This window comes from Apodemus sylvaticus, chromosome 3 (genome assembly GCF_947179515.1).
Source record: "Apodemus sylvaticus chromosome 3, mApoSyl1.1, whole genome shotgun sequence".
NCBI lineage: Eukaryota > Metazoa > Chordata > Mammalia > Rodentia > Muridae > Apodemus > Apodemus sylvaticus.
In genome coordinates, this window is record NC_067474.1 from 137,097,661 (window position 1) to 137,124,365 (window position 26,705).

The window sequence follows — 26,705 nt, forward strand, 5'->3', positions numbered from 1 at the left end:
TTCTAAATACATATAATGTATAGTGTTTGAATGCTTGCCAAGCACAAGAGACACCCTAGGTTCAATCTCTAACACTGAAGAAAAGATGATATAAATAATCTATCAATCAGGTGGATGCTAAAGTCAAAGCTTTCAGATCTTTTGAGAAATTAATACTGAAGTCTATTTTTTCTTGCTTTGCAGCCCACACCGCCCTTAAGTTTGAGATTCTCGTGTCTCAAAATCCTTTTTAGCCGGGCGGTGGTGGTGTGCGCCTTTAATCCCAGCACTTGTGAGGCAGAGGCAGGCGGATTTCTGAGTTCGAGGCCAGCCTGGTCTTTAGAGTGAGTTCCAGGACAGCTAGGGCTACACAGAGAAACCCTATCTGGAAAAACCAAAATAAATAAAAAAATTCAAAAAAAAATCCTTCTTAAGAAACTTAATTGAGTTAGATTCTGCCTCAGTTTCTCTCAATTTCCCTCTGCCTTCTACAGGACAGAGAACAAAAATCAGAACACAGGCTTATATTCAGGTCTTTTTGGCTAGTCTCCACAATACGAGAGCACAGAAGCCTACACCAGGACAACTTTATAAACTAGTGCTTCTCTAAAAATGTCCCTTCGTAAATGTGACCTTGTTCTGTGTTCTGCCCAACCATTCCAAACAATTGGTCTGCTTGTCTACTCTTTCTACTAACACCTAGGATTGTGTGCAGGGATTGTGTGTGTTAATTGAGTGGACGTGGCCAGTGAGTTTATTTGCAGGTTTTATACTTGACCTGACTATCAAAGAAGAGAATGAAGCTCTGTAGCCATTAAAACAAAACAAAATAAAGCAAAACAAAAAATTGAACAAACTCCAACTTTTTCGAAAAAAGCCTTGAGTTCATATTCCTTCTTTTGCTCTTATAAAGACTAAAATCTAATTTCTAAGAATTAGTGGGAAGAGGTCATAATTTACTTTTCTTCTCATCTTCAGTAAAATTCCTTAAAAGAAAACAAAATTGCTGGTCACACTTCTTACACTGCCCTGTCACCATCTTCTCAATTCGATGTTATAAACTCCAGCAAAACTTTGTAAACAGGAACACAAGCTAAAGACTACTGTTAGATTAATATAAAATCTATTATGAGGTAAGTTCTCTGACATATTACAACACACACATCTTCAAAAATGAAGCCAGTGATGTCACATGGTCACTGAACACACTGCTCAACAGTGCTCTGCAGTGGTACCTTTCTGTCTTCCATCTTACTGCTGACCACATGCCACTTCTGTTCCAAGAGTGCCACACTCTGCTCTGTTTTTGAGCCAGACCCAGAATCACCACGGCTGAGGAGCATAAGCCTGCCCTTGTCAAGCAACTGATTGTAAATTTCCTCCTTGGCTCTCAGCTGGGAATGCAGTTCCTACAAAAGAAGGCAGCAAAAGATAACATTAATATCTATTTCTCAAAAGACCCCATACACACAGATTTCACTAGTACAGTCTGGAAAAGTGGCCTTGTCTTGATATAGGTCCCTTTGAAGTTCAGTTCCAAGTATGAGCTGTTAGTAAATTAAACCCAGAATTCTTCCTTAATATGAAAACAATCAGCTCACCAACAAAATAATTTTTTAAGCATCCTAAAGACCTCAAAAACAGTCTGTAATAATATATTTGTATGAGTACACTGTAGCTGTCCTCAGACACACCAGAAGAGGGCATCAGATCCCATTACAGATGGTTGTGAGCCACCATGAGCCACCTCTCCAGCCTACTTTTCCTTTTTCTTTTTTTTTTTTTTAGTCCCATAACGCCTAAAGAAATAGAAAGAGTCATAGAAAGTCTTCCAACCAAAAAAAGCACAGGACCAGATGGTTTCAATGCAGAATTCTATCAGACCTTCAAAGAAGAGTTAACACCAATACTCTCCAAACTATTCCACAAAATAGAAACAGAAGGAACACTACCCAATTCCTTCTATGAAGCGACAATTACGCTGATAACAAAGCCACACAAAGATCCAACAAAGAAAGAGAACTTCAGACCAATTTCCCTTATGAACATCGATGCAAAAATACTCAATAAAATTCTTGCCAACCGAATCCAAGAACACATCAAAACGATCATCCACCATGATCAAGTAGGCTTTATCCCGGGAATGCAGGGTTGGTTTAATATACGGAAATCCATCAATGCAATCCACTACATAAACAAACTCAAAGAAAAAAACCACACGGTCATTTCATTGGATGCTGAAAAAGCATTTGACAAAATTCAGCATCCTTTCATGCTTAAAGTCTTGGAAAGAACGGGAATTCAAGGCCCATACCTAAACATAGTAAAAGCAATATACAGCAAACCGGTAGCCAGCATCAAACTAAATGGAGAGAAACTTGAAGCAATCCCACTAAAATCAGGGACTAGACAGGGCTGCCCCCTCTCTCCTTATCTTTTCAATATTGTACTCGAGGTACTAGCTTGGGCAATTCGACAACATAAGGAGGTCAAAGGGATACAAATTGGAAAGGAAGAAGTCAAACTATCATTATTTGCAGATGACATGATAGTCTACCTAAGCGACCCAATAAACTCCACTAGAGAACTCCTACAGCTGATAAACAACTTCAGCAAAGTGGCAGGTTATAAAATCAACTCAAGCAAATCAGTGGCCTTCCTATACTCAAAGGATAAACAGGCTGAGAAAGAAATTAGGGAAATGACCCCCTTCACAATAGCCACAAACAGTATAAAGTATCTTGGGGTGACTCTTACCAAACATGTGAAAGATCTTTACGACAAGAACTTCAAGACTCTGAAGAAGGAAATGGAAGAAGACCTCAAAAAATGGGAAAACCTCCCATGCTCATGGATCGCCAGAATCAATATAGTTAAAATGGCCATTTTGCCAAAAGCAATATACAGATTCAATGCAATACCCATCAAAATCCCAACTCAATTCTTCACAGAGTTAGAAAAAGCAATTAACAAATTCATCTGGAATAACAAAAAACCCAGGATAGCTAAAACTATTCTCAGCAACAAAAGAAATTCTGGGGGAATCAGTATCCCTGACCTCAAGCAATACTACAGAGCAATAGTGTTAAAAACTGCATGGTATTGGTACAGTGACAGGCAGGCAGATCAATGGAACAGGATTGAAGATCCAGAAATGAACCCACACACCTATGGCCACTTGATCCTCGACAAAGGGGCTGAAAACATCCAATGGAAAAAAGATAGCCTTTTCAACAAATGGTGCTGGTTCAACTTTTCCTTTTTCTTAATGATGCTGCCTTTTGTTGTTTGTAGGCTCTCTTAAAATACTGTCGGCACCTTTCAGATTTCTCTAAACTCTTGCCAAATATAAACATACTGGTGATGCTCTTACTTCTAGTCAACATTTTTGTGTCCATCAAATGAACAGACAGACTCGATTTACCAGCTAGTCAAAGCCTTTCTAGCTGACTCTTTCCTTTACTATTGCTGCCTGTGTCAGGACTAAAGTTTGTACAAGAGCTGCACTAACTAACATCACAGACTCGCAGAATATAAGTCTCTCAGAGAGGCTACTTATTGCAACATGCTTATGAGCCATTTGAAGAAACTGCTATTACCATATGTGTATCAAGCTGTTCTCTAGCAGTCTCGGGAAGTCCTCCTGTAGGTTTAGATGCAGAAAGTTGGTTCTCCATTCTATTGAGTTCTAAGAGGAAATCTTCAATTTCACTGTGGAAACCTTGGGCCTTTTGAGAAAAAGACATATCAGCAGTATCAGTAAGCAATCAGCTGTGAAAACAAACTTTTGGAATGATCTGGACGTACTGCGAGGATTGTGAAGCTAGTCTTAGGCAGAGTAGTTAGTTTTGTCTCTGGACAGGCACAATCTGCTTGCTTATGGCCAGAATCTATCAAAATCATTCAGACCTCACTATAACACAGTATAGATGCCTAATACAATCTGATGAATAGATCGCTGAATGGGGAGAAGCCTGACTTGCTATAGGAAAAACCCGAATCTCAAACCAAGTTGGTCAGAGTGACTAAGTGTGAGGAGTAAACACCCTGAACTGCAAACAATCCTAAAAGACCCACCCATCAAATGCTGCTCTTTTCAAAAGGGGTTCAAGCCCAGATAATCTTTCCTTTCCCTCATGTGAACCCCTCCCGGTGCTTGTCCATCTAGATGATGACATGCATACCTGCTGCAGAGTTGACTGCAACTGCTGCTCCCTCTCCTCTGTCTTTTGCAGCACAGATTCCCAGCACTGGTTCATGGTTTCCAGGCGGCTTCTTAGGCTGCTGGCATCATCTCCAGCACTAGACTCCAGGAGTTCATTGCCAGCTTTGTTGACTGTTTCCACAGTGGCTTGATGAGCCAAAACATCATTTTTTAGAACCTAAAAAAATGTTGAATGACATAACTTATCTCCTTTGATGTCATTAAACCTAGCTCCTTAAGGTCCATATGTTATTAAGCTGGCACAGTAAGGGAGAAATGAAGACACTTACATGGTGCTTGGCAAGCTCCACTTCAATGACCTTCGGGTCTCCACTTATTGGTCTCTGAGCATCCAGCAGCTCTTCAGTGTGAGTCAGCCAGCTCATTAGCTCCTCTAAGGCATGCTGGAACTGGCCAAGGGCCAGGAGAGCACCTTCTAGCTTATGCTGCTCAGGAAAAACAGAGCATTTGTTAGAAAAATCAGAGCTGGCAGAGGGTGGCTCACCAACCCTTGTTACCTACCACTAGCTTTACCTGTCTATGGGCAATCTTCTCACCCAGGTTCTCCCAGAGGTGCTTGAGTTCTGTCAGTGGTTCTCGTATAATATCTCTGTCAGTTTCATCGGTAGCTTTCTTTAACATCAATTCACCCTGGTGATTGAGCTTTTCCATCTCAATTTGCTGCTGGTAAACTTCTACTTTGAACTCCTATAAAAGATTTACTTAACGTTAACATTCACTGAAGTCTTCACTATGAAAAATAAACAACTCTCTTTTCAAAGCCTTTCCTGGGTACAGACCTTCATCTCATTTAACTGATCTTTGACAGTGTTGAGGTCAGTGCCCACTGGGGGCATGGTGCAGAGCTTGATCACAGTGTTGTCTAGCCAGTCAAACATTGCCTGAAATAAAAACACAAACACATGAAGCAGAAACGTGACGTTAGAAGGGAAGCAACCTCTCCTTCTCAGCGCTGGGCTTCATAGTGCTGCAGCTTAGGCTCATAAGCAAGAGGTGACTGACACAGTTGGGAAGCTTCACTGAGCAGCTGGATGGGTATAAATATGGCAAGCAGGCAATGACCAAGAAACTGGACGTATTTTTATATCAACACTTTCCTCAACAGAAGTGGGAAACATAGGCCAGAAATGTAAAAGCAATACTGTCTCTTTAGGCCTCAAAACCCTGCAGCACTGAGGGTGAGCCATTCTGCAACAGACTTAGAAACTGACAAGAGAAAGCAGCACATGCATTTCTTTTGTGGGCATGCCCCAGCCTCTTACCTGGAGAGTGTCTTGATACTGCACCGCAGCTTGCATGGCATCCTCAAGTTTTTCCAGCCTTTCTTTCCAAGTTTTATTTAAGTTCTCCCAAGCATTATTCATCTGTGGGAAACACACTGAATCAAATGCTCTTAGTGATACCTCTTTGGTCTGCTGTGCTACGTCTCACCTGAACCCCGCCCACGCGCCACACCTCATCTGAACCCACCCACACTCCATACCTCATCGATGCTCTTCTTCACTTCAGGCTTCTCTGTTTCTCCACAGGCAAAAATCAAATCTGCCCCAAGGATTCTAATGAACTCTAACTCCTCATGCAGACCATCTGTCTCCTCCTTAATAGTCTACATGGAAAGGAGCAGACAATGAGTGAGAACAGAAAGCAGGACTTAGCTTCTCAAGCTTTGCAAAGGCAACAAAGACTCCCCACCCCCCACCAAGAGCAAACACTAAGCAAAACCTCAAGAATCACAAAATGGTTTTTACTCTAAGATATTGCTTATCCAGTGAGTGCAGCCTCATGCTCACAAGTGGCCAATTGGCATAAGAAGTGAAATGTGTCAGCTCTGCGTGGGGCAGTGCACAGTTTTGGCCCAGAACTTGGGAGGAGGAGACAAGTGGATCTCTGTGAGTTCAAAGCCAGCCTGGTCTACAGAGTGAGCTCCAGGACAACCAGGGTTACACAGGGAAGATCTCCAAAGGAGGAAAAAAAGTATTAAATACATAAGTTATAAGATATGAGCATGTACTGATGGCAAAAATGGCATGAAGAGATAAATTTGGAGTTTATAATGAGTTTTGATAATTTACTAGCCCTTCCTGGCTCCATGAAGAAACATATGAAGCAACACCGTACAAGTCACAAGTGTCAGTGCTGACAGACAGTGTCACAGCTGGGCTACATGATCTTACACAAACAGTTCTTTGTCTGAGCCTGAGACATGGTTCACATGCCAACAGAAAGGGATAAAGGAGGAGAGAGTTTTCCTATGAAAAACATCTAAAAGAAGATGGTGAGACCGGGTATTGATTTTACCAAATGGAAATCATGTGAAGTCTGTCTAGTGAAAATCAGACTGCCCAGAAAGACTAGAAAAAGATGTATTTAAGTAACTTGCTATCCATGGATGATTAATTCAGAATTTTTAATTTTCTATTGTCTATCTCCTTCCTGAAAGTAGAAAAAAGTCTCACATTAAAAACAAAAAGTTTTCAAAACATTGAGCTTGGCTTGGTAGCTGACACAATGTAACTCAGGGGCTTGGGGCTTAGCTCAGTGCACTTGCTTAGCATGTATCAAACCCCAGCTTCAATCCTCAGCACTACAAGAAAACTAGAAAAACAAAACAAAACACCACTGCCACCACCACGCTACCACCATGCCACCACACATACAATCACATGCATACCCTAATAACACGGATTCAGTATTTTGTTGAAGGACATACATAAAAGACGACGTTTCATGGTTTTGTTACCTCAGCAGCTTCGACCTGTTGCTTGATGATGGATGGGTCAATGCCAGGGCTTTCCAAGTCATGGACAATATCCTGGGTGTCTTTGATTGTGGTCAGCAGAGCTGCCATGTCGTACCAGAATTTCTCTGCTAATTCAAGGACATCGAGGAATTTAATTTCTCGCTCTTCAGACCGTGCTTTGATGTCCTCCCAGAAGAATACCATTTGATCCAGCTTGTCCTGAATTTCTGAAGGAGCAAAGAAGAGATGTGAACAGAAGCTCCCTAAATTCAGAATCTTAGTTTCTCCCTGATATTCAATCTAATTCTGACAGTATTTATAGTTCAGTGTAGCTTTATTGCTATCATATCTACTTATGTACTTCAGCAGGGATCTCAACTAGTTTTTTCTACTTATGTTGATCTCCCTCATAAAGGAACCACAGAAGCAATTTGAAAATATCACACAGAATATCTAGTAAGATAAAAGCCTTTAATTCACAAAGGGCTGAGATGGAAACGCTTCCTTCCAGTGTTCTCACTAACTTTCTGTAAATTTCCCATGGAAAGTGTTACAAAAGGTGGTTATGTTCTGCTCACTATTGATACTGTGATATTCACATTAGGGGTTAAAGGAACATTTGTTTCCTGGCCTGGGAATTGAGCTTCCAATTGTAACCTTATTTCAATAGGGAAATGTGTTCTGAATTCTAAATGAATTCCACAGACTTTTTGGAATACTCATTACTTGAGAAGGGACTCTGGGTAGGATACTGAAGATAGTCCCAGCTTTTAGTTGATTCTATTATCTTTCTTAAAAAATAATTAGATCCGCCAAGTACCTTTTGCAGCTAGATCCTTGTCTGCTCCCTGCGATCTCCCAATGAGTTCCTCTCCCCGGCGCTTCAGGGCTTCAAAGGATGGCTGCAGTTTCTCCAGCTCCACGGTGGCACTTTTATTGTCACTGATACACTCTCTGATCTTGTCTACTTCAGCAGGGATCAGGGGTGGCATTCGTAGGCGAGAGGACAGATTCTCCAGAGTCTCCAACATGGGTTCAATTTTATCATGAAACTAAACAAGGTTGAATTGTTAGTCATCATAGCAATACTTTATCATACTGGAGGGCATGTGAGGGCATAAGGTGAACTATAAACCTATTGTTTAGGATAGCTCTGTTCAGCCTAGCACAATAACTGTTCAGTGTTAGTTTTCTCTAAAAAAACCAACCTGTTTTAGATACTACTGCTGACCCATCAGAAGGGGAAAAGGGCAGTATTTATTTTTTGAGTCAAAAAATACTAAGTAATATACCAAAAATCAAACAAAAATGGTTAGTATTGTCACAATACTTCTCCACCTCTAACTATTATGATGAGGAAGGGACAAGACTGTGAAACTGGTAAGAGTCAGTACTCAGCATTTCAGAGGACAGTTGCATGCAACAGACTAGACACAGATTAGATGCTCTTTCTGCTGTATACATGGATGGGAACGTTGTGGTATGCTGTCTAACACCCCACAGTGTGGGACAAAGGAAAAGGGTCATGCTGAAAGGTAAGACGGAAGGCCAATCGAACCTTCACACTTTCCTGGTTACTTTGAATAAAATGAATAAACCTATAAAATTTATTTATAATTTGATATAGAATTGAAAAGTGAGAACAGCACAGATGAGTTTTTGAAAAAAACAAACCATCTAAACCAACTCTGAATTTAATATTAAGCAAGACTCATCAATGTTATGTGCCCTACAAGAAAAACAAATTTCCTTAACAAAATCATTTTCCGTATCTCTCTTTAACATCTATATTCCACCCCAAAACAAGATGGCCACAATAAACTTCCATAAAAGGTAAGGGATGCTTTCTTCTAGCAATGTCCTTAGCTCTCAGCTCTCTGAGAAATGGGTTCCCATGGGAGTGAGTGGCACCTTACCTCTGTGATCTGCAATGGTGGGCGTAGTCAACACAACAATGGGATGAGGCGGTGTGAGGAAGACAGGAGCAGGCGGCAACAACACAAAGGAACACATTCCACAATGGGGTGAGATGGGACGGGAGTGGGAAACTTGAGTAAGTACAAGTATTGACCAAAAATACTGACTCAACACAGGAGTAAAACACCCAGACACGACAACGTGCCACCAACAGTAATGTATTAGTTGAGAAGGGTGCAGCTATGTGCTGTAAAGTCTACTGTTGGTGGATTTCCCTCCTCTTTGGTGTACTTCGCCCTTTGGATCCATATTTTTTTCCTGAACTGAAAGTTGGCTGTTCATGTTATGTGCTGCCATTCTAAATCTTACCATTAACAGGCCCAGTTGGAACCTGACTTTGTTGAGGTAATTACTGGTTTGGGATCTACAAAATTAATTCATCCTCAAATCGTCCTTGCTCAAGAGTTATCGTAGCATGAAGTTTTCAAGGAAACCATCGATAAACAGTTACACATCCCAGCCAGGCTGCACTTCTCCTCTCACCCAGCATCAGAGCACCGATGCTGGGAACAAACCCAGCAGACGCTTTCCTGCTCTCCAGATGATGGATCGCCAACAGAGCAGCTCTGCTTGGGCTAGTGCGCAGCTGAGTGTCCTAATATAGTCAGTCACACATACCTGAGCAGACTGGGACACAGCCTCATCCAGAGCCAGGGCCCGCTGGCGCACCTCATCTTTTATTTGGGCATACATGTTTTCTGCTTTCTGGTATTTTTCTTCGACCATTTTCCCTTCCTCAGGGTTTAGCTCCTTTAGTTGTGGACCTATTTTTAGTATCTTATCAATATGAGGTTTGTGTTCAGCAATGGATTCCCTTAGTTGCTATGGGAAGAAATATGAATTAAAATATAATGAGTGAAGAGAACAAGCAATAATCAACAAAAACATAAGGAGTGAGGCCAAGAGTGAGGTTTCCCAGGTCATAACAAATCAAAAATAGCAAGCATGTTCACACCAGTTTTAGATTTAGATTTCAGATTTAGATACTGTGATCAGAGGTAATAGCTTTGAGAAGAACAAACTGAGTTGTTAGAATTAGCAAGTCCAGCCGGGCAGTGGTGGTGCACACCTTTAATCCCAGCACTTGGGAGGCAGAGGCAGGTGGATCTCTGAGTTCGAGGCCAGCCTGGTCTACAAAGTGAGTTTCAGGACAGCCAGGGCTACACAGAGAAACTTTGTCTCGAAAAAACAAAAAACAAAACAAAACAAAACAAAAAAACCCCCCAAAAAACCAAAAAACAACAAAACAAAACAAAACAAAACAAAACAAAAAGAATCAGCAAGTCCTGTCTTCTCCTTGTTTATGGGGAGTTTTGGGCTCTAGCTACATAAGTCACTTAATTTCCCAAACCAGATCAGAGGTCCTATCAGTAAGGAAGTCATGTCAGTCGTTAGCTTAGTACATCTACACTTCAGACTGAGTCAGCCAAGCAGGGTAGCTTGAGAATAGCAATCATCTGGTAACTCAACCACTCTGGCTTTACTGCTATGTCCAGTTCACACTTTTCACTTAAAGAAATATGGGAGGGCCTGAGAGATGGCTCAGTGGTTGAGAGCACTGGCTGCTCTTCCAGAGGTCCTGAGTTCAGTTCCCAGCAACCACATGGTGGCTCACAACCACCAGCAATGGGGTCTGATGCCCTCTTCTGGTGTGTCTGAAATAAATAAACAACCCCCCCAAAAGAAAATCAGAGGTGAACTTGTAGAAGTCAGCTCCCTTCACTAAAATAAATAAATAAATAAATAAATAAATAGTACTAAGGAGAAATCATAAACCAGAAATGAACACTTAAAAGTAAAGCATTTCTCATAGTCACAGTTTTAGTTGATACATCTATAAATTTCTCTTTTGTCTTAAGTGTAGGAGACAAATGCTCTCTGATTGGTTCTTTCACAGCTCTTACTGAATCAAGCAGAAGGGCCATCCAGTCACACCTAATAATACCTGAAAAGTCTCAGAAATATTGCAATTTTCCTTGAGTTTTAGCTGGTTCTTTTTTTTTTTCCTTGTAGACTGGGGATCAAACTCTGGGCCTCAGGCACATGACAAATATGAGCTACAACCCAGGCCTAGTTAGCTCTTTTTTTATCCCTATATATAAAAGGTGTTTTAAATGTCTTTCTCATTTAATTTAACCTTTTGCTATCATGCAGCCTGGACTAGAACTTCTCTGTACCCCAGGCTGTCCCCACATCCAGAATGCATACGCTACTAAGCCTGGCTGGATAGCTTCTTGACACATCTTATTCTTTAATCAATTAATACTAAATGATGAAAAATTTAACATGAATTTTCATCACAAAAAGAAATTCTGGTTAGGAATTAATGTTGTAAGTGAAACTCCTCCTGCGGGCCTTATAAAGGCCCATTTTCACCAGAGAGAAAGAATGGCCATGCTCCTTACCCTCATCTCTTCCTGCTGCTGTCTGAGCTGCTCATGGTCCACAGCTGGAGGAGGCAGCTGTGCTATCAACACCAGGGTTTCCTCAGCCCAGGGGCTAAGCTCTTCATAAGTTTCCCAGAACTGGTTCACTAAGACCTGTGCTCGCTCTAGGCGAGCATAGCGCTCAGAGTTAAGCAGGCTGACAGCTTCGTACTGCTGTATTAGGCACTCGGTTTTCTCCTGAGACAGATAGTAAAAGAAAAAGAAAAAAAAAGGGATTACTATTAGAATTTTTTTTCTTTAACAACAAAAACTGCAGGTCTGTATAAAGGCTTCAAACAAAATCACACACATACTTACCACAAGCAAGTATTAAGAAACACTAAATTAACAAAGATAGACTAATGAATAAGTAGGTTTTTTTTAAAGTTTCTTCTTCATAGTTCAAATGGAACTATCATACATATGCATTACTTCTAGACTATGAAAAGTATGAATTTAGCTTAAAAGATAATAAAACAGCACAAGAAAGACATAATAAAAATAATCTAGGGCTAGGTGTGGTGGTGAGGCAGAGCCAGGCCATTTCTGTGAGCTCCACAGCAGCAAGGGCTCAGTTCCAAACAAACAAACAAACAAACAAACAAAATAACAACAAAACAAAAAAGATACAACAATGAGACAACATTAGCCCAACAAAATAGGCAACCAGACATTGCAAAGTGCTGGCTTAAAAAAAAAAGAAAAAGTTTCTAAACCCAGCACTTACTTTTCAGATGCTTAAAAGGAACAGCTCAAGTCTCCCCCACCCCTCATGAGAGAAAACAGTGCTTACCACACACCTTGTGTGGCACTTTTGAGATCATGTCCAATACAACACAGACTAGTCTGGAACTTGAGATTCTCTTGCCTCACTCTCTCAAGTGCTCAGATTATAGGCATGTACTACCACGCCCTGACCTAACCACCAGTAATCACAAAGTCCAGCAGATAAAAGAAAAATATTTTAAAACATTATTTTGTAGTTTCGCTTTCAATTTACCATGACTAAGAATAGCAGCATGACCTAGGCCCCCTACACATATGTAACAGATGTGTAGCTTGGTTTTCACGCAGGACCCCTGACACCTGAAGCTGGCCAGGGCTGTCTCTGACTCTGTTGTCTACTTGTGGATCTCCCTCCCCCAGCTGGGCTGCCTTGTCTAGCTAGGCTCAAGAGGAGAAGAAGTACCTAAGTACCTAGTCCTACTGCAACTTGACATGCCAAGATGAGTTGACATCCATGGGAGGCCTCCCCTTTCCTGTGAAAGGGAGAGGAAAAGGAGGGAAGGGAGGGAAGAGGGAGGGATTGAGAGGATAGGAGGGAGGGGAAGCTTCAACTGGGATGTAAATAAATAAACTTATTTAAAAAAAAATAGCATGAATAACTCACCTGCAGTACAGCCTTCTGCTCCTCTCCACATGTGCTAAAGATTTCACCACGGTGACTGAAGAGCTCATCCATTGAATCTTTGTGTCGAATAATGTCAATGGAGAAAGCCTTTGAAAAGTGAACTATGATTAAATCAGGAAGTGAGAGGACCCTGCTCTGTGCCTGTACTGGTAAAATGTTAGACAAGACAAATGAAATTCCTAGCTTTAAAAATATTTAAGAAGTTGCTAACTATTCTTTCTCAGATTCAAAGGTTTATTTATCCTTTTCCACAAAACAAAACAAAATATATTTTTCTCACTCAAGTATTTATAGATTGACCCCTACCATCACTTATTAAACCTGTCTACTTGCTGGGCGGTGGTGGCGCACGCCTGTAATCCCAGAACTCTGGGAGGCAGAGGCAGGCAGATTTCTGAGTTCGAGGCCAGCCTGGGTCTACAGAGTGAGTTCCAGGACAGCCAGGGCTACACAGAGAAATCCTGTCTCGAAAAAAACCAAATCCAAAAAAAAAAACCCCCAAAAACCCCAAAAAAACAAAAAAACCTGTCTACTTAACCTGAGATGCTACACATTCTCCCAGTTAGGACACGGGGAGTGCCTGGCTCTTCTGTATTTACCTTTTGCACCTGCAGCTGAGCAGTAGTCTGGTCTTGTTCTAGACGAATTGAACCAAGTGCCATCAGCTTTCTCTTTGTTTCAGCAACCCAGGCGAGTTCGGCATCGGCAGCCTGCTCGTACTAAGAGTCAGGAGAAATGAACAAGTTATACACAGCCAACTTCTCTTCCTACATCTATAAATTATCCAACACAGAAAAGCCCTGATTTCAGAAATATAGTTGTTCCTCAAAAAGTAAATTCAAAACTGAGAACAATTTCATTAAGAATCACTACCCAAGCTATGGGGGGTGGGGGGGTGCTGCTTTGTGGCAAATGGTAGAGCACTTCCTGAACACGCATGAGGCTGTGGGTGCAGTCCCCAGCACCATAGGAAGGACAGGGATGACATGTGATACTTTAGGCTGGCTGTGGTAATGAGTACATGCCTATAATTCTATCACTTGGGAGGCTGAGGCAGGAGGATTGAAAGTATGAGGCCAGCTTGTATTACACAGGTATTCCTTGTCTCACACACAAAATTAACAAAAATTTCAAAAACAAAAATAAAATTACAACTAAGATATTGAAAAGTTAGAATTCAACTTCTTCAAAAGAAGTTATAAAACTTGTTCTCTAATCTTCATAACCTTTTCTTCAGTTTTAACCTCTGTTTAGTTTAAGTTCTTGTGGTGGTTTGAAGAGGTTTGGATCCTCCACAGACTCATGTGTTTGAAAGTGTGGCTCAAAGAGTGACACTATAAGGAAGTGTGGCCTTGTTAGAGGAAGTGTGTCACTGTGGAGACTGGCTTTAAGGTATTATTATATATGCTTAAGTCTGGCCAGTGTGACACAGTCCCCTTCTGCTGCCTGTAGATCAAGACATAGAACTCTTAGCTCCTTCTCTAGCCACCATGATGATAATGGATTAAATCTCTGAAATTGCAAGCCAGCATCAAGTAAATGTTTTCCATTGGGGGCTAGAGAGATGTCTCAGTAGTTAAGAACATTGTCTGCTTCTCTTTTAGAGGTACTGACTTCAATTCCCAGCAACCATATGGTGGCTCATAACCATCTATACTAGAATCTGATGCCCTCTTCTGACACTCAGATGCATATGCAGATAGAGCACACACATACATTAAATAAATAAATAAATAAATAAATAAATAAATAAATAAATAAGAAAAATGTTTTCCTTTATAAGAGTTGACTTGGTCATAGTATTTCTTCACAGCAATAAACCTTAAATAAGACCTCCCTTTATCAGAAATGCTTAGGCTGGGTGGTGGCAAACCAAATATAATAAAAACCACACCTATAATCCCAGCACTCTGGGAGGCAGAGGCAGGCAGATTTCTGAGTTCAAGGCCAGCCTGGTCTACAGAGTGAGTTCCAGGACAGCCAGGGCTATACAGAGAAACCTTCTCTCAAAGAAACCAAATCAAAAAAAAAAAAAAAATGCTTAGGAACAGAAGTATTCTTAATTTTAGAATATTTATATAGACATTACTGGTTTAGCATTTTCTAGATTTTGGAATACTTCACATTTTTGGAATAGAGGTTGCTAAACCTATATTTAAAGAGAAAAGTAATGAACTGGACATGATGGAGAAGGCCTATATCCTAGCACTTGGGATATGGAAGCATTAGACTTAGTTCAGGAAATGTGAGTTGGGGGACTGACCAGGCCACATCACACTGTCTCAAAGTGTATAGGGGGTATGTGAGAACCCAGTTTCCCAAGCATAATACACTATAATTGAAGATAACTGGCACTGATTAGGGGGAACCTAAAGACAAATTGGGGATGTAGCTGGCATCAAAAAAAGTCTTCATAGTTCAGAAAACATTTATCACTGTGAGTCCAAAGAATCACCCAGTAATGGGAAAAGAGGGAGTGTGTGATTATGGCACAGTAATACGTGCATGACCAGCTAAATGTGTGACAGTGATGCCTTAGGAAGATGAAGATGTGCCCCTCCCATCCCCAACCCCCAGAGCAGAAGGAAAAAAGGGAAACATGACACCTGTGTTTACTAAAAGATTCTCTTTTGGCTGGCTGTGCTATTTTGGTTTGCATATTTGAGAGTAATTATAGTTCTTGGTATCTTTCCCTTTCCATCTAATGCTAAAAGAGTGGTGCTGCACACCCAAACCCGGAGTTCCAGCAGGCAGAGGCAGGTGGGTTTCTGTGAACTTAAGGCTAAGATGGAGTTACATAGTAAGATCCTATATAGGGGAGGTGGGAAGTCAGGGTTGGAGGGAGAGGTTAAGAGCTCTTTTAAAGGACCTGGGTTTGGTTTACAGACCCCATGTGTTGGCCCTCTTCTAGTTTCTTCTAGTATCAGGTATAAACACTATGTACAGACATATGCAAACAAAACACCCACACATATGAAAGTAAAACAAACTAACAAACCCTCCCCCCCAAAAAACCAAAAAACCAAAAAAAAATGTTTTAACATAGGACTCTTGCAAGTTTTTCTCTGTACCAAGTGGTTGAACATTTTGGTTCTAATCTGGATCAAACCTCTTCCAAGTGTTTCCCTGTTACTAAAGTATGTTTGTTCTATTTATTTTGATCTTATTATTCTTCTTGACCTGTACTTATGTAGGTTATAGCACTGGACACCACACATACATCCCACGACCTAAAACACTAGCACATAGCATTACACATAGTACCTGTTGTGATCTTTGAATGGCAGCATCAATTTCGTCTACCCTCTGTCCAACAGTGTCACTGAGCAGTTTGTACTGCTCGTTGGCATCAGACACCAGTTTGTCCAGTCCTTCTCTGGCTCTCCAGGGCACCAGCTCCAGGAGAGCACGGCTCACCTCGTTCACTGTGTCCAACACCAGCCTGTGCTCCATGACCTCCTTCTTCAGTTCCTAAGGAGGGAAGGTTTTCAGGCCACGCCTTACTAAATTAAGCCCATCAGCAGTGTGTTGGGGGTGGGGGAAGCCTATCTCCAGCACACATCCCAGCAGGGCCCTGACCTCCTTCCTTCAGCTCTTTTTTCTCTGCCTCACATTTTCAATCATTTTGAAACCTGACTTTTGGTTTAGGTGCTGCTTACTTACCAAGATTTGAGTCACGTCATCTGTGTAAAATCCTTTCCTTTTTCCTTTCCTTTTTCCTTTCCTTCCGTCCTTTCTTCCTTCCTTCCTTTCTATTCTTTAATGCTCTAACTAGGGTCATTTAACATAACAAAAATTCACATAGACTTTCTGTGTATCAAGAACTGCTTTTGATCCTGCAGCAGAATCAGAAGTCACTATGAAGCACCTCCCCCATGTAATTCCTTTCCTTGCTTTGTTCTTATTCTTTCCCTTCCAGTGCCCTCATCCATCTCCCTCGACTCCTTTTCACTAGTCTCCTGGTCTCCAAACAGTGTCCCCAAACAGAGAATGACCGGTGAAGGCTAATTATATGTGACACAGCAAGCAAACTTCCTAGGCACCTGGAAAATTGACTTCTTTCTTCTTCAGACTACAGTCTTATACTTGTCTTTATGTAAAATCTTATTGTCATGAGTACACAAAAGAGAAAGCAGAAGTACATTTGGTTTAGTTCTAAGGTAAAGGTAAGGAGACATGATTCAGATAAAGATGAAACTTCTTTCCCTGTTACAGTTTAAAATGATGGCTTACCTTCTGTCTTTGTTGAAACTGGGGTATTTGCTCCCCTGTGGGAGACTGTCCTCCACTGGCTGCCAGCTCCTCCTCCACCTCCCTCAGCCACCCAGTTAGTTCCTCATAGGTAGAATGGAACTTGGTGGCCAGCTGCCGGGCTTGTTCTAAAGTTCTGAGAGCCTTGGAGCTAGTGACCGTGATATCTGCATAACGGGTCTTTATTCCGTCCAGCTTCTCCTGGATGAGTAACACCTCCTCACCTGTGAAGAACAGTGCACCTCTGTTCACATGAAGGAGCTCTCAGGATGGAGAGTAAAGGAAGGAGCCCACTAATCCTGTCTTTAAACCAGAGCTTAAATTTCATAGACTCTTGCATGTCCTGATTTCACCTAACATCCCAAACTGAGGGGAAACTGGAAATGAACCCTTAAACACATAATCATTCCTGAGATTAAGCACAAAATCAAACTGCAGGTGTTGCTAGATGTTTCCAAAACTTTACAGACAATGCTGATATTCAATATATTAGGAGGTAGGAGGAATTGTCATCTACAGTCAGATATAAGACAACTAAGTCTTGTAGTTTTCAAAAGATTTAGCAGAAAATGAACATGTTACCAGCTTTTGTGGAGTATATACAGCAATATAATCAGCAAGGTTCCCATAGATCAATGCTAGATGCTTATGATCTTTAAGATACAGAGATAAGGCTGACAAGATGGCTTAGAGGACCCATATTTGGTTCCAAAAAGCATATGGTGGTTCATAACGACCTGTGCCTCTACTTCCAGGGGACCCAATGCCCTCCTCTGGACTCTGAGGGTACTGGGTACACATGTAGTACACATATATGCATATAGGCAAAACACTCAAAACATAAAATAAAACAACCTCAAAGAGGTGCTAAGAGGTATACTTTCCAAAGTACCTGTAGTTTGTTTTAGAAGAGCCTGACCATTTTTAATAGCTTGATCTACATTCTTCTTTCTATTAATAATCTCTTCATTTAAAGCCTGAAAGGAAAGAATAGCATTAATTTCAAATCTATGGCACAACAAAGGGAAGAACTCTGAGAGCTTTAAAGGACAGCACCTAAGGAGATGTGTTAGCAGCTCAGTTTAAAGTCAGAGTTGATTTCTATATGTATCTCTTTCATAACTCTGTTAAAGACAAGAAGTGTTTTATAGGCAAGCTCTCTTTTGTGCCAGATGGAAAAGATTTAGGGTAAAATCAGCTTTACCAATCAACAGATATCAAACTTGAACACAGGAAGTTTAGAAATGAATATAACAAAAATGCCCAGTATGTCTACAATAAAGAGACCTCATAAAGCAAACTGAAACATGGCTGGAGAGATGGCTCAGCAGTTAAGAACAGGGACTACTCTTCCAGAGAACCTGAGTTTGAGTCCCACCACCACAAGGCAGCTGGTATCCACGTCCACACAGATCTGACTTGTTTGGCCTCTGCACTGACATGCACATATACACACAGACACATAATTTAAAAAAGATCAAAACAGGCATAATGTATAAGATACAGAATCTCTTGGATTTCAGAAATATTAAGTTACAAGTACATGATGAGATTATAGATACCATTCAGACATATGTGGTTTTGTTACAGAATGCTCTCATCTGCTCAGATGAAAACCTACCAATCCATTGATATAATTACCCAATGTGCAATTGGAATGGACCCTGACTCTAACCTGTATAATCTAGAATCATCAGTTCAGCTTGTAAAATACAAGTATTTATTCATGGAACTATCCAAAAAGAATTAGTACTTGGCAATAACTCAACCATGCACTTACATGTATAAATATACTATGTACACAATAAAGTTGAAGTGTTTGGAATGAAGGGGAAAAAAGAAATGAAAAGAAAAAGAAATGCACATCAGAATGACAAAATAATCCAGTAACATAACTGTAAGAATGAAAACACAAATACCAGGTGGTCGGCATGCTGTTTCTGCAGGACATCCTGTCTGTAATCCTTTACGAACACTGTACTGAGCTTGTCCTCAACCTCAGCCAGCCAATTGAGCACCTCCACCTCATCCTCCCCGAACAATCTAGCATTGAACAGTGCCTGCTCAAGCAGGGATGCTTTCCGACAGCACCGGTCTTGAATTTCACTGTATCGGGCCTGCAATGAGTCTAGCTTTTCTGACATGATGCCCTGTTCTGCCGGACATGTCAGGGAGGAGAGAGACTGCCCAATTGTAACTGCCTGGTGCACATCTGTTGCATGGTTTTCTATTTCTTCCTCTAGAGCCTGGAAATCCAGATGGAAAAAATGAGTAACAAAAAAGTAAATGAAAAGCAAACATGAAACAATGAATAACAAATAACAGAACAAATTAAAATAAAAATTCACCTGTTGCACAGCTAAAACAATATGAAAAGTAACAGAAGCTATTTTGCTCCCCTTTGATGATTACCTCTTAGTCAATGTCTACTTTACTCCAACCCAATGTAACTTTTCCAAGTACTAACACGACCTCTTATCTTAAACTAAAAAGTCCATAAAGCATCTTCTAGAGAATGCTGCAGCTGTCCAGTCTCTACCTCTGGCTCTGTTTCATCTATAGCAGCACCTTCCTACCTTGTGACGAATAATTTGCTGGTGTATTTTGGCAGTTTGAGTGCCAACAGGTTCCGAGTTAGCAAGCTTTTTCTCTGTGACAGATAAGAAGTCAGAAATAGGCTCAGCTGTCTCATGGAATTGTTTAGCCAGAACCAAGATATCTTCCAGCTGTTTTTGCCTACACAAATACATAGAACAAGTTGCTCAGACAGAAAGTCACATTATGAGTCATGCAGTATTAAATTCAGTATAAGAGCAGTTTTTACCAGGCATGATTTAAATGCTCATAGTAAACAGAACACACGTTACTAGGTAGTACTACTTTGCAGTTGTAAAAGTTTTCACAGTATCATTTTCTGTGGACCTTCTCTAAGGTGGGTAGGCTAATTATCCCATGCTTAAATGAAAGCTAACCCTGATGGCTTAAGACAAAGACTTCTCTAATTCCTCATGAGCAGTGGCAGGCTAAGGATGGCAGGAGCTCTTCAAGCACTCTCCATGACATGATGCCCTGTTCTGCCGCACATGTCAGGGAGGACAGGGACTGTCCAATTGTAACTGCCTGTGCACATCTGACACATGTGACCACACTGACACATATCAGAATAGGATGCATCATGTGCACCACCTGAACACACACCACAATGAAGAGGACTTAAAGGAGCCTCAAATCAACTGTTTTTATGTCTTATCCCTGTATGTGAGTTAAGAGAACATGTGAAAACCAAAGTAGTTTGCTCCGGTGAGCAAAAAGTCCCTCCCAAATTGTCACTTAGGCTTCTGACAATTTTAAGCCAAATTTAAGACAAGCACGTGCATACTTTATAGGTCATTTGGAATCTTAAATTCTATCTACTGTCTATGTTAAACTTGGGTTTTAAATACACCATAAATTAAAAAGGTGAGAGGAAGCTGTCTTAGATTAAAAAAACAAAACAAAACCAAACAAAACAGAAATAAGCAACAGACCTGTATGAGCACCAAATTAGTAATGAAAGGTCTTAACGCTGGGTTTCGAGAACAGAGTGAACGATGGCCATCTTAGAAGGCCTGGTACTGCTGGGACATGCTGCTTAGTAGCAGAACTTTTGTCCAGCATAGATGAAGTCCTAAATTCAATCCTTGGTATGAGGGCAGGGGCAGGATTGTGTGATATATTTTAGTAAAACTTAACATTTCCTTTATCCAAGTTACATTTAGCAAGCCTATTTTATTAGAAAATACGTATCTCTTGAATGCCTATACATTAAACAGTATCCTAGCTTAGGATGCAAAAAAAAATCAAGTATCAGTGTAAACTAACAGAAAAGAGGCATGTCAAGTTTCAATTCCAACCATTAAAACACTGTTTATAAAGGAGAAAAATAAACCTCGGGACTGTCAGTTGGCTAGAAGGCCAGGGGTCCGCGTCCATTATTTAGAACAGTGACTCCAAGGCAGCACTGCCACTACTCACATCAAGTATCTCTGATCTCAAAATCTGTGAGCAATTAAAGTTCAGTTCCTGAGAGTGATATATGGATTATCTCTAAACACTTACCACCCATTAGTGACAGCCACTGAATACTCTCCAAAGCAATATATGAACTATCCAGGAGCTTGTAAAACACTTCAGTGACTGTAATCAAATATGGAACAGAACAATCCCAACACGGCTCAAATCCCTTACCTGGCTGCTGCCTTGCTGAGGAGCTCAGTCCATCTACTTTCAAGACTCTCCAGCTGCCCAGTGATCTTCTCTCTATCAGCCAGCTCAGCTGACTGGGCTATTCTGCCTCCTTCTGCTTGAAGCATATCCACTGTGGCCTTTCGATCATCTAGGAGTCGCTGGAGCAACTGTGGCATGTGTGTAAAAAGAAAGGACAGTAACAACAAAGGACCATTTAAAAAATAAACCATGGCTGTCACTATATTATCCTTTGAGTTAAGAGACAAGTACATTTGCTAGGAATGGTGGTGCACACCTTTTGTTCCAATACTTAGGATGCAGAGGCAGGAAGATCTCTGAGTCCAAGGCCAGCCTGGGCTACATAGTGAACTCTAGGTCAGCCATAGAATCTCAGAAAACAACTCATATACGACACTTAACATTATTTCAAATATTGCTGATCTTACAATATGACACATGAACAAGTGTGTAACTTTCTCAGTCTAAGAAACGCCAGAGTAAACCAGTAAAAATCCATTTCCACTTTTCCTCTCAGGAGGACACACATAGGTCAAGCTCTTCTGACTCCTGACTTGCTCCTTAAGCTATAAACAACGTGTTGTCTGTCACTGGCTGCTTCAGTTCACTGTCTCCACGCTCCCACTTACCTTCTGTTCTTGGATCTGTGCTTTCACTACTTTATACTCAGCAGACGGAGGCTTCTGATTGGCTATGAGCTCCTCGGTATCTGTCAACCAGCTGAGCAATGGCTCTAAGGCATCTTGAAATTTCCCACAATGTAACAACGCCTCCTGCAGTTGTGCGATTCTTTGTGCAACCTGTGTCACAGATATGGAGAGCTCAAGTTCAAGGAAGAAGAGAACAGTACTATATTTTAACTACTACTAATACACTTAGTTACAGAGGGCAACAATTAATTGTATTGGCATTTAGTCTCAAGGGCAATCTCAGGTCTAGATGTCTCTTATTTGCCCCTTCCAGTCCCAGCACAAGTGTCACCTGCTCATCAGCTCACCTTTTTATTCAGTGTATTCCATCGAGTATTAATTTCGTCCATGTCATGTTCTAAACCCTGCACGTCACAGTTTTTTCCTGCACTCTGAATTAATCCCTGGCCAAGTCCATTCACCTGCTGCAATTTCACCTGAAGAGGATCCACTTGTTCTTTCTGAAACAGCTGGAGGATTGCAAAGAAAAGCAGCTTTACTTTAAAGGATATTAAATTGTCTACATCACATATAGTAACTGGTCATTCTTGAGAAATTATGACTTAATGAAGAAGAACAAGGAACAAAGGGGAAATGTAAGCACTAGAATAGTGAAGTACCAAGGAGACACGCGAGTTTATGTTTCATTTACATATCTTCTTATGTACCCTCATATGTAACATACACCAAGGGGCAGTTATAACACTACTTAGGTTTTTAACCTAGTGACTCTTTCAAATCAGTTGCTTAATTTTTAATGTTAAAAGCTACAGGGAACAGTGAAGTATTAGTATTAACATATTATAAAATAAATGCAATGTACTTGAATCCTGAAAGGGACAGATGGTATCAAATTACAAGTGCTTAAGTTCTTGGAAAAATACCTTGGAGAATAGCCATTTGACCCCTGACAAGAGGCAGCACACTTTCCTGGCTAGGATGGGTAATTCAGTCAGTCAAAACAAATCAGCAGTGTGAAAAATGCAAAGCTCATAGCTTAATACCCCTGTGGTCATTTAACTTCACTCTGCTTCAGGGCCACAGACCACATGCAACCAATCATCTTGAAACAGTCCCTCCCCTCCCCCCAGTCTACAAGAGGAAATGTGCCTACAACTCTGACACATGTACCAAGTAAGGCATAGGTATATAACATACCTTAAAAGATGAGACCATGGATCATGTCCATAATGAAACAAAAAATTTAAAACGGAATAAGTGTTGTAAACAATGTCCATTTTTATCTACTATAGTACAACATAGACATTTCTAAATTCAAAAGTTAAAATGAAAAAATGGTACTTAGGAAAACTGGTGTAAGCCACCAAGCCTACATAATCTCAGCACTCAAGTGAAGGTTCACAATCATCTTCAATTACATACACAGTTTGAGGCCTCTCTGGAGTACATGAGACCTTACCTCAAAAACAAAAATAAAACAAAGAAATGCTAAAACTTTAGTTTTCACACACATTTGCCAAATGCATAATCTTAAGAGAAAGAATGATATAAACATTTGTCCTTCAGAATTGGTTTCTCTCAATTACTAGAACATACAATTAGCCAATTTTTACCAGCTTTGCTATATTTCTTTTTTGTCCCCTTTTCTTCTATATAAAGATTTTTTTTTTCAGTTTCAGTAAGTTAGGTACATCTATTAAAGCCAGAGGAAGACAGAAAACAAAAGAGGACAAAATAAACCTAAGAGAGAACTGAATGCTGAAGGAAGACTAATTTCATTCTTTAACACACTGTGGTTAGGAATCTAAATTCAAAGGAATGCCTATGGATGGATAGGTCAGTCCATAGAGAGGGAAAAGCCCAGCAAAAACTCAAAAAGGTCATGAAGGAAATCACCAGGACACACCACTTTACATTACAACTTAATCGTATTGTATTTCATTAAGCAACATTCAGCTTCAAGCCAGGCTGTGGTGGCACACGCCTTTAATCCCAGCACTTGGGAAGGCAGTGGCAGGTGGATTTCTGAGTTGAGGGCAGCCTGGTCTACAGAGTGAGTTCCAGGACAGCCAGGGCTACACAGAGAAACCCTGTCTCGAAAAACCCAAAAAACAAAAAACAAACAAACAAAAAAATCAGCTTCAACAAATACAGGGGAAAAAAACCCACAAGTACCACAGAGCTCTATTCTGAAACATTAGAGACCTCAATTTGAAGAAAAACCAAGAGGAGTGAGGATGGGGATAGATAAAGGATTGAAGGTGGTGGGGATTAGAAATGGAGGACAAAGGGGAACTCAGGCCAATCAAATACATCCAAGCTATCTTTTAAAGATTTGTTTTTATTTCTGTGTTTGTGATTACTGGCTGTAGTTACTTTTTGGTAGTAGTGTGTTTTCCATTTGAATCCTGGCTGATCTTTTTTGATGGTTTGTTCTCTTTCTCCTCTTTCTTAACCTCCAGATAGAGAATGTTAGTCCTAAGGCTTTCTTAAAATTTTTTCTTTATTTGACAGAAGATTTACTACGTAGCTTAGGCTAGCCTGGAACTCATGAACCTCTTGCCTTAGTAGGTGCACATCACCATGCCTAGCTATCTCCTTTCTTTTAAGGTCCTTCCTGGGCAATTTAAACTACCACTATAATTATTAACTCTAACAAATGTTTATGACTTAATTTTCTCTTCTAAGCTTCAGGTCCACACATCCAACTGCTTTCCTGCTATCTACACACCAACCACTTACCTTGAACCTAATGGTTCCAAAGAAACAGTACCTCTCATTTTCTCATTCCTTCAAATTTACTTCTTCCTAAATCAAATCCTAACATCTGTTCTTGAAATCAATAATTTACTACTGTCCAGTTTGTACTTAACTATATAAACCAGAATCTATGTCATCCTGGATATATGACACACCTTCACCACAAAAGCCATCAACAGGTCTTAATTTTACTTCCAAAGTATTTTTTGCCTCTATGCAATTGTCTCCAAACCTCCTCTGTCAGTTTATAATGATATATTTACAAGAGCCATTTTTGTGCTTCATGTCTGCCTCCCACATGCTACTGTAAGGCCCACAAGGGCAGGCACCATGCCAGTTCTATTCACTGCAAGAGGCTAGGATCTGGCACAAAGTTGATACTCAGTAATTATTTATTTCTTGAATGAATGACTCCTTGTATAGAAATTGCTTAGGGGAAAGCAAACAAACTCATGACAGATCTGCCTATCAGCTGGACACTCAGACACTGAATTGTTGGGATGTTCCCCTATTTTTGCTTAAAGAGTTCCTTGGCAAATTTTAATTTTACAGAAACTCTACTTCGTAATAAAAGGCTGCCCCTTTTCCTCTGAACTTCTGACTGTAAATAAGATTGAGGGAACTTATAGGCAGGGGTTTAAGTAACTGGGGACTGCTTTTAGTAGCCTGAGATCACAATATAGAAACAATTAAACTGACATTTAGCTTTTTCTAGCCGAGCTCTTGCTATTACTTATTATGCAGTTTATATTTTAAGAAAGAACAGAAATTTTGTATTTTTAGCCAGGTATACACCACATGCATTTGCACATAAGCTCTGAAGCATTTTACTCTAAATCAAATTCCAGGTTATGATCACTTGTTGAGTCCAAAATTTCTCTGCGTAGAAACAGTAAGTTCCTTTGCCTCTAACCCACCCCTAAAAGCCAGGTATGGTGATTCGCACCTACAGTGTCAGCACTCAGGAAGCTGATGCAGGAGGACTGCTATAAGTCCGAGGTCAGTCTGGACTTACACAGTGAATTCCAGACCAACCAGAATAGGACCCTGTCTCAACACCCACATATGCCAAAAATACTGTCTAAATATATAAAAATTGGAATTTATACAACCTTGGAAAAAACACTTTTCCTTTCCCTGCAGTGCTACAAATGGACCCTGGACTTGTGCAACCAGGCAAGAACTCTACCAATCAGACATGTCCACCTCTGAAAAACATCTTTTAAAAATCCAACTAATTATTTCAGTAATATGTCTTTCCCTGTCCCCTCCCCATCCTCACTTACAGCTTAGGCTGCCCCATTTTATAAAGCCCAGGCTAACCTCAAGTATCCCCCAGCTCACCCTTGTGACCCAAGTGCTCAGATTGTAGATATTCATTATGACTCCTGGGTTCAATAAATATTTCCAAAATAGCAGGATATGGGTGGTGTATACCTTTAATCCCAGAACTTTAATTCCAAAGCCAGAGGCAGGGAAATCTCTGTGACTAGCCTCTACATAGAGAGTTCCAGGGCAATCAGGACTACACAGTGGCACTCTACTTAAAATAACACCACTTCCAAGAATGACAACTTTTCAAAGGTGGGATGGCACAATTTCCTTCTCCTGTCATTTTACGAGAAATAAAACTTCATAAGCAAGGATCTCCTATACCTGGAGGGTCCTTGGAGGATTACATATCCCAGAGACAGACCAGTATTGAGGATTTCTCTAAATTCCTCTATATGCAGATCAGATTAGTTCTTTTTTTTTATATTTAATCACTTTTTACTGACTGCTGCTGTGGGCTGTATACAAGAAGTATTTCATATTTCAAGAATGCCTGCACAAGGAATTATTCTGTCACTGGCCTACTGTTCTAACTTGAGGGGTAACTGCAAATTCCGTTATCAATTCCACATCCCATAAAACCCAGGTAACAAATTCTAACTTGGCAAGAAGCTACCTAACAAGATAACTGTTGAGCCCAAGAGGGAGCTACCATCATTCAGCTAAGCAGGAGGATTTGCAGCAAAGCTGGCAGCTTAGGGGGCACAAT

At 40.6% G+C, this 26,705-nt stretch overlaps 1 protein-coding gene across 13 annotated transcripts in view; it reads right to left on the reverse strand.

The window, feature by feature from the left end:
• Macf1 (microtubule actin crosslinking factor 1) overlaps positions 1 to 26,705 on the reverse strand; it is a 331,824-nt gene that overhangs the window by 29,140 nt on the left and 275,979 nt on the right. For all 13 annotated transcript variants that reach the window (XM_052177285.1, XM_052177287.1, XM_052177284.1 and 10 more), the window contains 22 exons: positions 22,252 to 22,413; positions 21,884 to 22,054; positions 21,237 to 21,403; positions 19,586 to 19,745; positions 18,929 to 19,255; positions 17,902 to 17,986; positions 16,992 to 17,233; positions 16,023 to 16,229; positions 13,358 to 13,477; positions 12,738 to 12,845; positions 11,327 to 11,545; positions 9,540 to 9,743; positions 7,765 to 7,996; positions 6,945 to 7,171; positions 5,688 to 5,810; positions 5,467 to 5,568; positions 4,984 to 5,085; positions 4,718 to 4,891; positions 4,474 to 4,629; positions 4,164 to 4,361; positions 3,579 to 3,707; positions 1,215 to 1,388 (listed from right to left, as the gene is read on the reverse strand). In XM_052177285.1, the coding sequence (XP_052033245.1) occupies positions 1,215 to 1,388; positions 3,579 to 3,707; positions 4,164 to 4,361; positions 4,474 to 4,629; positions 4,718 to 4,891; positions 4,984 to 5,085; positions 5,467 to 5,568; positions 5,688 to 5,810; positions 6,945 to 7,171; positions 7,765 to 7,996; positions 9,540 to 9,743; positions 11,327 to 11,545; positions 12,738 to 12,845; positions 13,358 to 13,477; positions 16,023 to 16,229; positions 16,992 to 17,233; positions 17,902 to 17,986; positions 18,929 to 19,255; positions 19,586 to 19,745; positions 21,237 to 21,403; positions 21,884 to 22,054; positions 22,252 to 22,413 (3,789 nt within the window). The remainder of the gene's footprint in view (positions 1 to 1,214; positions 1,389 to 3,578; positions 3,708 to 4,163; positions 4,362 to 4,473; positions 4,630 to 4,717; positions 4,892 to 4,983; positions 5,086 to 5,466; positions 5,569 to 5,687; positions 5,811 to 6,944; positions 7,172 to 7,764; positions 7,997 to 9,539; positions 9,744 to 11,326; positions 11,546 to 12,737; positions 12,846 to 13,357; positions 13,478 to 16,022; positions 16,230 to 16,991; positions 17,234 to 17,901; positions 17,987 to 18,928; positions 19,256 to 19,585; positions 19,746 to 21,236; positions 21,404 to 21,883; positions 22,055 to 22,251; positions 22,414 to 26,705) is intronic.